Source organism: Rhamphochromis longiceps, linkage group LG15 (assembly GCF_057381845.1).
Source record: "Rhamphochromis longiceps isolate RC_006_pf linkage group LG15, R_longiceps_female_GT1.1, whole genome shotgun sequence".
Classification (NCBI taxonomy): domain Eukaryota; kingdom Metazoa; phylum Chordata; class Actinopteri; order Cichliformes; family Cichlidae; genus Rhamphochromis; species Rhamphochromis longiceps.
Genome location: NC_140571.1, coordinates 21,543,624 through 21,557,489, shown reverse-complemented (window position 1 = coordinate 21,557,489; position 13,866 = coordinate 21,543,624). Strand labels below are relative to the sequence as shown.

At 39.6% G+C, this 13,866-nt stretch overlaps 1 protein-coding gene across 1 annotated transcript; it reads right to left on the bottom strand.

Annotated features, from left to right (window-relative positions):
- Window positions 1-6,533: 6,533 nt before the first annotated feature.
- LOC146652599 (12-(S)-hydroxy-5,8,10,14-eicosatetraenoic acid receptor-like) lies at window positions 6,534-9,072 on the bottom strand. Its single transcript, XM_085382712.1, has 3 exons — window positions 8,936-9,072; window positions 7,917-8,322; window positions 6,534-7,007 (listed from the first exon to the last, which is right to left on the bottom strand). The coding sequence occupies exons 1-3, from the start codon at window positions 9,070-9,072 to the stop codon at window positions 6,534-6,536; spliced, it is 1,017 nt and encodes a 338-aa protein (XP_085238838.1).
- Window positions 9,073-13,866: the final 4,794 nt, after the last annotated feature.

The window sequence follows — 13,866 nt, the reverse complement described above, 5'->3', positions numbered from 1 at the left end:
GTCAATAATTTAAAAAGTAGAATAGAACCGACAGGCACATGTGCTAGGATGTGCTACTGCAAAAGAACAAGAGCAAAGTAAAGAAAGAAAAACCTATTGTGTTTAGTTTTGATAAATTCAAATCAAAATGTATGATTACACTCAGAGGATCAATATGAAATCAAATATAGGCCAATTCTGTATGAAGCATATGACTGATAACTGTTCTGTCCTGAGCTTTTGTTTTCTATAGCACCTGCTTGACCACACCACCAGTTTTCACGCATAAAGGAGGGTAATTACAAATGTTCGAGGGAGGAATATCACCAGAAGTGGGAAAGGTAAGCCCCGATGGGGGTGATAACACCATCAATTTTACTTATGGTCAAATTCTTAAAATTTCACACCAAACATAAAATTTCTCCAAAACTTAAAGACAGAAGGGAGCTCTGGATAACCATAATTTGGCAAACCATATAAGGATGGAGGTTTGGAATCTATAACTGTGTGTGAAATAACACCCAGTTATGTTAATTATGTTTATTCTAATGTGCAGACATTAGCTAATCTGACCACGTAATGCAATAAACAGGACTGTCGGAAAAGTTAGCGTTAAAGTCACCTTTGACAGTCCAGACTGGGATGGCGTTGGACATCCTCAGGGTGGAGAAAGGGTTGGTGTGACCAAGGTGTGGTTTGACTTGTTGTATGTATATTTCAAAATGATACAGCTCTGGATGGCCCAGTTACCAGGGCATGGAAGGATGACAGACTTTATTAAATGAGGAGAAGGAATTTTCTGGGATTGAAGGTCCTCTGGGTGAGTGCTTGACTAAAGCATGCATAAAATAAAAGCTATCATTTTGTTATTGATTGGTAATAGATTGATAATTGGCCACATTTACAGCTGTATTGACTTGTTGTGGACGCAGTCTACTTCATGTTTAAGCACTCTAATTAACAGAGTGAAAATAGTGAGGGAAAGACAGTGGGGGAAAAACTGAGTGACAAATGTGAAGTTCATCTTAATACAGGTGTTGTTTCTAGGCAGTTCTGCAGACGCAGGCTCAGGGCGGGGCCAGGAGTTTAACAGATTTAACATAATAACTAAACTGATTTCATTCCCCAACACAGGATGGCAGGGCTGGAGCAACGATACTGGAGAGGAGTGTTTATGATGTTTTCTGAGATATGATGTCACTAACCTTTTCTTTTAATTTTCTAGCTCCGATGAATTGACACATGGGAGTGTGTCAAAAAGGGGGAAGTTGAGTTTTAACATCAAACAATGGTTGTATGAACATTTTATGACTTTATTTGTGTGTTTAATAATTTAGGTATGGTAAAACTTAAGCTTACAATGACCCAAAAGTTGCCAGACTTTTTCTAGAGAGCCAGTGAGAAGCATTATTTTCATGTTTAAGCGTTAATGATTGAAATAAACTGAATAGTGTTTAGAAGACAAAATGCCTGTGTTCATGAGGAGCTGAGTATCGCACTGGAGAGGAAACTGTGGGAAGGCAGGCTGAAAGAAACACACGATTTTTGTGAAAAGGGGGGCAAATGTTAGAATTAAAAATGGTTAATTTGTTTTTGATTTCTTTTACTAAACGAAGTGGCTATAATTAATTTCATACACACATTGCAAATGTGCTCATAAGAGTTGGCACTCAGTCTTTTGAAGGTCATAAGCTTCGTTCGGCGTGACGGTCTGGACTGATATATTGTAGGTATTGACTTTGAGTGCAGAGGATGCAAACACGCTTACACACACATAGATTATGTGTAGAATAATTCTCTAGGACAGAGAGTCCCAAACATGATATGCTAAACCAATTTTGAATCACTAGAGGAACAATGGATAACAACATTAGATTATTAGGGCTAGGAAGAAAGGTGTTTTGGTTTTCTGCCTTAAAGAGAAAGGAACAGACACCAGACGAGGTCACGGAGATCCTTCGCAGCAGAGATAGACATGGAGACTGCCAAGACAGCAACTGGGGTGAAGTGTCATAGCGTTTGGGCTCCGGCTAGTCACCTCAAGAGGATGGATCCCATAAGCACAGCAATAAACACGAGGGGATTGGCGAAAATTAAGGAACACCAGACCAACGAGGTTCGAGAGGCTCTTGGTAAAAAGGGGGACACAGCTGTGACCCAAGAATACACAGATCGTTGTTTGAAAATCGGGGCAGAATAATCCCCTGATCTGTGCAACGACTGAAGGGTGGTCTAACCCCTGAGGTCGAAGAAAGAAGAGGAGCGGAGAATCACCTGAAGAAGAAATGAACCCTGCAACACTGGATTGCGAGGTGTAAGTGATCTCTTTAAAAAGAGGTCAAAGGGGGAATTGTGAGATTATTATATTATCTTATGCCACGTTAGACCCCTAATTAAAGATTGTGAAATTATTATGTAGTTTTCACTGAGCATGAGCTTTATCCAGAACTGATTTGGTTCATCTGACTGTTCTTTCGGCGAGGCCGTTGCTTTGTGGATGCAAAGGGCTTGAGGTTATGTGGACAAAGTCCCATGTGACTGCGAAGTCCTTGAACTCTCGAGAACTGTACTGTGGGCCATTATTTGAAATAAGCCTCTCTGGTATACCATGTCTGGCAAATATAGCCTTGAGCTTTTTGATGACTGACCCTGCAGTAGTGGAGAATAGCCTTTCGAGCTCAAAGTAGCGGCTGTAATAGTCTACAGCTACTATGTAGTCTCGTCCGCGCCAGGTGAAGAGGTCTGAGGCCACGGCCTGCCATGGTCTCTCAGGCATGAGAGGTGGAATGAGAGGTTCTTTAGGGTTCGCTGCACACCTTTACTGACATATAGAACAGTTCTACACTGTGGTAGCAATGTCTTTGCCCATGCCTGGCCAAAAGAGGGCATCCCTAGCTCCCTGCTCACTACACTCGATCCCGATGTGCCCAATGTGGATTCTCTCCAGCATATTGTTTCTCAGGGCTGTTGGCACTATGTTTTTGTCACCTTTGAAGATGATGCTATGGTAGTGCAAAATTTCGTCTCTGAAATTCCAGAAATCTGGCACAATCTCTATGCCATATCTCTGCAGCTGTAAAAGCATGCACTGCAGATGAGCCGGAGCTACAGAGATTGGCTTCTTCAGTATGTGCTCCATGGCTTGTGGTCTGACTCGACAACGACTCTTTTGCAGTATATGTAGGTGTGGAAACGTCTGCATCTGAACAACACTGCAAAGAGTTGTTTCTCAATCTGTGCATAATTAACCTCTGTCCGGGTAAGTGTCTTTGGAGCATATGCTATTGGGTGACCGTCTTGCAATTTGCAAAAGTTGCTTTCATTAATGTCAAAATAATAAATTCTGTATAACCTGCTTTTCTTTTAACCAACTACACGAGTTGCCCCCTGCTGGCCATTAGAAAGAATGCAAGCTCACAAAACTGCTGCACTGGATTAACCTTTTAGATCTCAAAACTACTTTATATTCTGTTGTCTTAGTGAAAAACAGCAGCCCAAGCACATATGTCATCAGTAATGGCACTAGGTTAATTTGGGATGGAGCACCCTGCAGCTGTAGTACAATCTGCTCTATCCCCTTTACAGCAATGCCAGCTGCATACAGCCCTGAATAATTGCTCTTTACCAAAGAGCTGTAACATCACACAGCAGCAGGATTTATAGCATAAATAATCAAAGTTTCAGCCGTGAAACTAAAGGCAGCATGCTCAGGATTAATCCAATATCATCAGAGCTGTCGCCACATTTTTGTTTTCAGGGAGAGTCCACTTATTATTTGTTAAGAACCACAGTACTTTCCCAAAATGATGATGTCAGGTTTTTTTTTTATCTTTAATTATATGCCAAGGACAAAAATGACATATTTTGTACCATGAGATACTCCTCTTCACACAGCACATTTGTGGTGCAGGTGTAGTAAAGCAGAAATGTTTCTCAAGCTTCCCAGATGGAAGAGTTTAGTGTTCCTGTTGTGTCTAATTTACAAATTTATGCGTTGATTGTTTCCAAAAATGTATTCGTAAAGGAACCGTACGAGCTTGTTTTCATGCAAGCAGAGCAGGTCCACAAGGCCTGAATATAGTAGACTCCTGTTTTTTAGGAACAAATTAGTCCCAGTACACAAACCTGTCAGTCCACTGGGTTTCAAAAATCTGCTTTTTCAGAGAAAGAATTAAACATTTTCAACAACTCATTCTGAGCTTTTTCAAGTGGATCAATACAAGTGGTGCACATAATGACAGGAGGAATTTTATTCCCCTTGAATTAGTCAAGCTTCCAACGCTGCACTTGTCACTTACCTTAATGACCCAAATCCCATAAAACGTTTCAGGCTGAGGGTGTGTCATTAAGTCGTTACAGGCTTTTAGGAAGCAGAAAGTCAATTTGCAGCGATGGCAAGAACAGTAATTCAATAACGTTCCGTGTTTGTTTTACATTTAGGCCTTTCTTTGCATTTGCTTTCATACTTCTGTTCTCTGCTGTTATGATTGCTATGATATCCTGGCTTAGGGGTTACTAGTCTCGGCTTCAAGGCTATGCAGCTGCTCTCCCTGCTGTTATAATACCCACACAGCGCAAAGGCTGGAGACCATAAAATGTGGAGAATCTGTCAGAGTGTGGGCCTCATCCACGAATAACTGACCGCATGTGAGGAAATGCTATTTCAACATAAAAATTACTTCATGTTGTGCTCATGAACATACTCGAGCATCTTTCTATAACAGTGTCAATATTTGGACGTCGCAAGGCAGCTACTTCTGCTTTTTGTATATGTTTGGTAAAGGCTTACCGTGTCAGAAAAAGCTGAACAGTAAACATTGCACGATTGTGTATTTCTTGTGGTAACATTTTACTCAGAAAAGGTAACACTCTTCACTTGCAAAAACTCTGTCAGATGTGTAGTTACAGCAGCAGTATGCACACATCATCATCATCATACAGGCAGATAATTTAAGTTTTCAGTGCTACAAAAAAATGTGTACAGTGTAACATGTTGTCCGGTAAGGATTGACATTTTTGTAGTGGCAGTTAATCAATAACACCAGCACTCACTAGTTTATTCATACAATAAGAAAAAACACTTTGTGATGGGAAATGTAAAAATAGCCACAGTAATAAAATTCCACAAGTAACTGAAACAAGTGCTCAAAGTTCAGAGGTCAAATGCAGTTTTTTGAGCAGCATCAGAACACTTGGTAGATTTCACAACATTTTGCACTGCGGGTGAACCTGCAGGTTTGAGGCATTAATGACAGAGATGATGCTCAGCATTCAGCATTATAGAGATTCCTGAGTGATAAATGACACCTGTGCATATTTAAGTCAGCCTTAAGAAGGCCTACTCCTAGTAGGATGAATAAAAGAGAGTTAAAATAGATATCACTAATGCTAAGTGCTTTGGTTTATTACAGGAAGTACTAACATATCATGTCATCATGTCTGGTTTAATAATAACCCTAATAACTAAAAATGCTTTAATATTTATATTTAAGTAAATATTGACATACAACATGCATATACATTTTACTATTTAAAACATGCAGTTGAAGTGTAAATTTCCACCTAGCACAAATAATTTTAAAAACTGTATATTAACTTTTATGAGTGGACTACTCAGACAGGATCTTTAATTTTATACACTTCCCTATTAATCCACTGAAATGCCCTATATGGTCACGCTGGTTAGTATTACTTTAACCAAGCTATTGTCTTCATAGGACTGTATGTACATGTGAAGGCAGTTCCTCACAACAGATTACTGAGGATATACTCATATGCAGTGCAAGACATCCTTAAAAGGAAGTCTCTATTTTCAATAGAAGGTTGTTTAAAAACTCTGAGCTGACCTTGTAGTATAAAAAAAATAAAAAAGGAAAAGCACCTTCACTGAAACATTGCAGGAACAAAAAGGTCGTTACAATTTAAGTGTCTTAATCTTCGAATAAAAACCAACAATAAATGCCCATAACTGTAAGGTAAAAACAATCACTGGACATGTTCTCTGTGCCTCTTCTCTAATCTAATCTAAAATCATACACAGAGCTCATATAACAGGATCAATTACATAAAAGAGGTCTGGCATGAGTATGAACAAATACACACCAACCTTTAACAGTGGCTACAAAAACAGCCCTCTATAACTGGAAAGATAAAAACCATCCTTCAGTAATAGTATCAAACAAGAGGCACCTGAAAACCTTAATAAACACTCATTTAGCAGTATCACCTGGCGTCCTGTGGAAAATAACCCAAGAAATAACTATACATGCACACAAGAAAAATATTTACATTTAATAAGCAACCTCCCGCCTACATTAGTGCCCCAATCTGTAAACTAATCATCTTTTAACAAGGAAGAAAATGTAAAAATCTTTGAACTGCATGTCAGCTACTCACTAACTCTGTTTAGTAACTGTGGTGTTTACTGAGTGCTGTGTGTTTACTACCTAGTAAATGTCATCTGATGACTTCAAATTGTCAGCACTTCTTCCCCAGCTAAAAACACCTATGTGGGTGGATGAGTGGGTGAGTGAGTCAAGTATCACAGAGACAGATTATTTCTCCATTATAGGCAAAAAAATCATTCTAGCGCCAGCAGTAGTAGTAGTACTAGTACATGTTGTTGTGTTTGGGGTGCCAGAGTCAGAATTTGTCAGTCTCTTCTGGATAAATACAGGGCAAAAGGTAGATATGTAAACATCTTTAAACCCTGAGTTACAGAAACAGTAAATCAACGGGTCCAGCAGGCAGTCGCTGTAAGACAAAACCATGAGGGCGTCGTACACCTGGACAGCTATGTTTTCTGCATCCTGCCAGTTCTTCAGCCGCACAAACAGCAGTGCTGCTCTAGTTATAGTGCAGGGAAGGAAGCAGAAGGAGAAGACAACGACAACAGATGTGACTAAGCACACAGCCCTCCTCAGCTTAGTCTTCTCCCCAACCGTCTTCTTCCTCAGCCGGCTGACAATGCGGACCGTGCAGTAGACGAGGATGATGTAGGGGATGATGATTTGGGAGAAGAAAACAATCTTACAAAAACAAAATAAACAAAAACCCCACTATTAGGTATGACTCGTTACAATAGCTCTATGTGTCACACAGTCAACTTGGATTTCTATACAGACATGGGAAAGTTTATCATGTACACTCCTAACTTAAACACTCTGTCTTCAATCATGGACTAATATTTTGACCCCTTTAAACCCCTCCTTAGCTTCTCCAGCTAACCCCCTGCCTTTTACTTAAGTTATGATGTTAAGTTAGAAATGTAAACGATTCAAATTAATTCTTTCTTTCAAGAATAACTGGTGATTATCTGTTGATTTTTGTTTTTCTAACATTAGTTAACAGTTGTCTGGTCTCTAAGATTTCCAAATATTGTGAAAAGTGTCTATAGAAGCGTTTATCTTTATCTGCACACGTTCCACATCTCATCCCATCACTGGTCCAGACCCTGAAAATCCTGTGTTTATTTCAAAAGTTACATAAACAAAGGAATATTAATAATTAGGACAAAGAGAAAAAAACGTGCTTAATAATAAATGTAAATGATTCATGAAAACTTTTGTTTATACGCTGTCTCCAATTTTTACTTCAGAAAAACTCTAATTCGGTTCTGCCACGCCTGGGTGAGTGTATCTATGTCTTGTGGAAAGGAACTGCCAGTTAGGGAACTGAACTGGATATTGACTGTAATGCCAGCTTTATAGGAAGTTGAAGCAGTTGTGTTAATCTCTGCTGTTCTTCTTAAATGTTCAAATATAAATATTAAAGTTTTTTTGAATCCAAATCCACCCGTTTTCTTTCTGGAGGCTGGAGGCCATCTGATCTGTCAGAGCGAGGCAGCGAACAACCTGTTTTTAGTCAGTTGTCATCAGTATATATTGTTAGGTAACATAAAACAACACTAAATCCAAACAAATACACTGAAACCGTACCTCTCTAAAGGTGTCCGTCACATCATGTAAGAATGTCTCCTTTTCCCGTCCGTGGCTGTTGCAGCACTCAAAGGTTGTGACCATAGTAGGAGTGGTGAGGGGAAGCAAGAGGATCCAGATGACGACAGAAATCTGAGGAGATTTCTTAAACACGTTGACAAAATTTCTCCTTCCAAGATGGACCACATTGAAGTAGCGATCGAGGGACATTGTGATGAGGAAGGCGATGCTGGCTCCTCGATTGAGAAACAGCATGAAGAGCATTATCTTACAAAGCACAGTGTCCTCACTGCGCCTCAAGTTGTGCTGGTAATGATGGATCTTGAAAGGAAGGCAGCCCACCAGCAAGAAATCAGCAACCACAATATTGAACAAGAAGATCGCTTTGTTCTTCCAGAACTTGTATCTAAAAAGGTCATATAACAGTTAATTGTTTCACAGCCAGCGAGTTTGCTTTGTATCAAGAGCGAATGAAGAGGAACAGGAAAAAAATAAACCTAAGCTTATGATGCTGTTTCTGCCATCTACACGACCTCGTCCTCTCCTCGGAGAGCTGAGTAAAATGTTGGACAGTCGCACTCAGACTCATGTCAGATAAACTCTTCAAAACTCATAGACCAGCGTGGGAACATATGTAGATTTTACTTTGTAGCGACTTGCAAGGTCTGCTTTTTTGTTTTGTTTGCACTTCAGTGTAACACTTACAGCTTAGCTTTTTTGTTCTACACTTTCTATTTTAACTTTTCAAGAACAAAATTGGATTCATCTGTCCATTTCAAAGGTTTAATAGAGTTTTGGTAGGTCTTGTTATTTTCATGGCATCTGAATTGGTTGCATCAGAGTGGTCACAGTCTTTTAAAGATAAACTTAAAACCGCTTTCTTCGCCACATCAGTAGCGCAGTTGGTTTACACTTCATTTAGCAAACTTTGCCCCCAGTAACCAGAATCCAGCACAGCTTTCCTCTTGGTTTTTACTAAAACGAGAATAAATGTAAACGAGTAAAAAGATTTCCCGTACCTGAAGATGAAGATGTAGAGAACGGACAGGTTGAGAGGCAGACCCAGTGTAAATTCTCCCACCATTACCCAGGAGAGGACTTGGTATGTAATGTCACTGGGTGTTTTGCAGTGGTCAACTGATCGATTTACAGACATGTTTTGTTGAATCATCATATAAATGGCAAAAAATGTCCACCTTCTATAGCAGATAAAGCTACGGTCAAATTAATATGTCGTATATTGAGAAAGCAAGCATTGCAGTTAAATCCCTTATCCTGGAGGTTGTTGTAGGTTCCTATGATCTCGAATCTTCACCCCTCAGGGACAGATGCTCCTTCTCACTCTCCTTCTAGTTCCTTAAATTGAACAGTCCCCTTAAGAGAGCCTTACAGTGATTGTGGACCTCTGTCAAGGCTGGTTTTTCCATGGCAAAAGATACGGAGGAAGCACACTCTCAATGCAGTGAAGGAGAAAGGAGAAAATGCCCTCTCTTAGCCTCTGTTTATGTGATGCTACCACGCTGGTTACTTGCGAAGAAGTATTTACATTCAGGAGGTGCTGGAGGTGTGGTTTAGGGAGCTCTACTCAACTGACTGAGAAACTAAGCATGAGAGTTACATTTATGAATCTTTCAATCTGCAAACTCTAAATTATTACTGCAAAAAAGGAATCTGACAGTAATTTCGATGTTACAGAGAGAGAGAGAGCTATTTGGAAACTGGTAGTTCAAGGTGGTTTTATCAGCAGACTGGCTAAACTCCTTGTGACATTCAGGGGACTGTCAATATGACAAAATCATGCTTGCACATTTGCAATATTATGTTTGGAGACATTCATGGAAAAAACATGCAAACACATATAAGTTTTACATTGCTATAAAGTGACAGATCAGTGTCTTTAGGTACACAGTTTTAGATTTGAGATTTTTCCTACGTTCAATAACCTGTTATGACAAAGTAATAACATTGTTTATGAATCTTTTTTAAATGTTAAAAAAAAATCATAAACCTGTGTCTTATTGACAGATACATTTGTTTGTCAAAGCCTCATTTGGCAGCAGCTACAGCCTTCTATGTTCAAGGGTTTTCAATCTTTGCACATCTGGATTCAGGCTGTTTGTTCCACTCTTCCTGACACATCTTTTCTTGCATTGCATGGAAAGCCAGTCTGACTGAGCTGCTACTTTATAGTCGCTGGCAGAGTCTGTATTTCAGCTCCATGCCAGCTAATCTAAGTTGGATTAATACTTATCAGTTTTCTTGATTAAACCTACTTTGGTTATGTCAAAGTGAGAGTTTGCCAGGGTCAGAATCAGGTGTTTTTGTTATTTGGTTGAAGGATTACGGGCAGTGCCAACCTATACCTCTATTTTATCAATATGTCACCGGTGCCACAGAAATAATGAGTGAAGGATCAGCTTCATAGCTTGGAAAGTGTGCACGTGATAATTATCTTCAAATGAAATCACCTCTTACTTTGTGCAATCTAATGTTGGAATTCCACATTTGTTTATGATTTGAAAAACTTTTTTTTCCGTTTCAAAATGATTGAGACCATTGTGCTTCTGTGATACTGAAAGGTTTTGAAACGTTCTGCATTCTGACCTGCTAATATTCTAAATGTTGTCTGTGCTGGTGTGCTGGCACACAGCGGGTTAAATGGTATCCACAGGCATGAATATTGTGTTTTTGGATTAGCTTTGTCATAGAGGAGGGATTTTTCCAGGCTGTATTCTTCCTCAGTTCCAGCTGGGATATTCTCCAGACCCAAATGACACTCTACAGGAATGGTATCATCATGAATTCATGCATGTTTGGTTAAGTGTTGTTGAGCATACATATAGGAAAACTGTACAACATGAAAGATACAACAAAAAAGTGAAGGGTTGTGAATACTTTTCAAAGAAATAGTTGTATGATTCATGGGGTGAGGTTGAGCCAGAATACAAGTTTGTCTGAAGATCTGATGAGTTTACACTGCATACATTTTGTTACAGTATATAAGAGGATTCTTTAAGGAAATATTACAGCTTTCTAATACAGACAGGAGTTCATCTTCAAGTACACCTTTGTTTGAACATACTAGAGAATTGCAAGCAGTGGAAAAGTCATGTCTATGCTTTAGGATGAGCATAAAGAGTCTTCTACAACTATGAAAACTCAGAGGAAATCATAGACAAACACTTTGGTCATTCTTACAAAATACTCCTTGCAAAAATCAACCTGAAAATGCATAACAGCGTTTTTGGTAACTAAGTCAACCATGCAATCTTGTCAAAGTCAACATACTTTGCTCTGTTCATGTTAACCGTTAAAGTAACCATTCCTCCTCCTCTCTAAAGCTGCCCTCTGCTGTAAAATACAAGAAAACTAATCATTTCAAACTTCAATATAAATTTGAATCCTATTAAGCCATGCACTGACATCTTTACTTCACTTTACTTAACTGTACTGCTGTGTCATTGTCTGACACAATGTTGCACAAATGAGCTATGCCACATGGTTTCTGCAACAGACACATGAACACAGTTGAGTACGTTTTGTGCTTTATGGCTTGTTGCACGTCTGACTGTAACAGTGCGAATTTTAACCCATTACAGCCATTGCAACGTGACTTTTCTATACCAATAATATGAGTGTATGTCATGGCCCAGCAGGCCTGCCTGAGGATGGTCAGCTGTGACAGTGTTTTTGTTGTTGTTACTCTCTCTCTTTCGCTCCTCCCAGGGCGGGACTCATTATGGGTTCCCACCTTTGGCTCACGCACCTGCAGGACATCTACAGTACCTACCTGCGCCCAATTACCTCTGTGTTCCTGTCACTACTTAAGACAATGAAGCTGTGCTACTCGTCACTGGATAGTTGTGCGACTTGCGTTAGTGTTGCCCCGGCATTTTGCCAACGATCCAACCTGTGCTCTCTTTCCAAATAGACCTCCTGGACCCATCCCTGTTTTACCCGTAAAACAGGGATGGGTTGGTGTGTCTGGCAGATCACGGTGTGTGGCTATAGAGGATTAAGTGTGACGTATTACTGAATATAGTAATACAGTACTTTTATTTAATATAGTACTTTATTTAATTGCATAATTACTACCAGGGAAAAGTAATTTGTTATACTATTTGTTACGTTACTTTTATGTTACTCTGTAAAATAGCTCAAGCACAGTTTGCCATAATCACTATTTAAAAACATAAACCTGAGGCTACAACCCCACAGACTAAAACAATTGCTTAATGAGGTGACACATCTTTAAAATCGTTTTCGTAGTGGAATACAAAGCTGACTGGACAAAGCAAAGATGAAAACCAGAACAAAAAAGCGATCGCCAGGGATTCTGCTTTGGAAACGTGAACAGGAAGAGAGGGAGGCTGCAACCTGACTGCTCATCTGCTTTGTTACCTGTTGAAGTTGAGGGTCTGGCCCCTGGGGTCGGCATTCACTCAATTTTCACTCTGGGTTCTTGGCTAGCTTAGCGTTAGCATGCATCTTGGCAGATGCTTGTAAAGAAACTGAAGTTATCTTAGCAGCATAATGCAGCTGTTTCTGTCCTGGGTGCAGTTTTACACTTCCACTCTAGACTGCGCCATTATTTTTCGCTTCTTAGACGTGAACACAAATCAGGTGATTTACAGTGGGATGCAAAAGTTTGGGCAACCGCTTCCTGTAGGTTCCAATGAGAGTCTGGATTGTGGTTGAAGGTATTTTGGACCATTCCTCTTTACAAAACATCTCTAGTTCATTCAGGTTTGATGGCTTCCGAGCATGGACAGCTCTCTTTAACTCACACCACAGATTTTCAATAATATTCAGGTCTGGGCTGAGATGGCGGTTCCAGAACGTTGTACTTGTTCCTCTGCATGAATGCCTTAGTGGATTTTGAGCAGTGTTTCCAGAATGAAGCTGGCTTGTCCAAATGTGCTTTGGCGGCTCTGTTTGTGCTGTGGGCGGAGAAAAGGCTTCCTCTGCATCACTCTCGCATACAGCATCTCCTTGTGTAAAGTGCGCCGAATGGTTGAACGATGCACAGCGACTCCATCTGCTGCAAGATGATGTTGTAAGTCTTTGGTGCTGGTCTGTGGGTTGACTCTGACTGTTCTCACCATTCATTGCTTCTGCTTATCCGAGATTTTTCTTGGTCTGTCACTTTGAGCCTTAACTTGAACTGAGCCTGTGGTTTTCCATTTTCTCAGCATGTTCCTAACTGTGAGAACAGACAGCTTAAATCTCTGAGACAGCTTTCTGTGTCCTGCCCCTAAACCATGATGGTGACAATCTTTGTCTTCAGGTCATTTGAGAGTTGTTTTGAGACCCCATGTTGCTACTCTTCAGAGAAAATTAAAAGAGGAGGGAAACTTACAATTGACCCCCTTAAATACTCTTTCTCATTACTGGATTCACCTGTGTATGTAGGTCAGGGGTCACTGAGCTTACCAAGTCAATTTGAGTTCCAATAATTAGTTCTAATGGTTTTGGTATCAATAAAATGACAACAGTGCCCAAATTTATGCACCTGCCTGAATTTGTTTAACCCTTGTGTAGTGTTCGTATTTTTGTTACTCAGCCAGTGTTCATGGGTCTGGTGGACCCGCTAGAGTTTTGGCTTTCCAAATTAACACTATCAAACAATTTTATGTTAAATTACTCAACAGATGTTTACTTCATCCCAATTACAAGACATATGAACAGCAAACATGGTTAATTTTTTCCCTTTACCTTTGTTAGATCACATTTATGAATTAATGTGCTTCTCGTTTTTCTTTTATATAAAATGTTATAAATAAATCAGTTATAATCAAGTGGAGTGAGTGGAAAGACACAACACATTTACACGTGAAAAAATAATTAATTGTTTAATTTTTCTTTTGAAAAAAACTGAACACGGGTCTCACAGACCCGAACACCATACAAGGGTTAACCAATTATTGCAAACTTTCTGTAAATTCAAAAA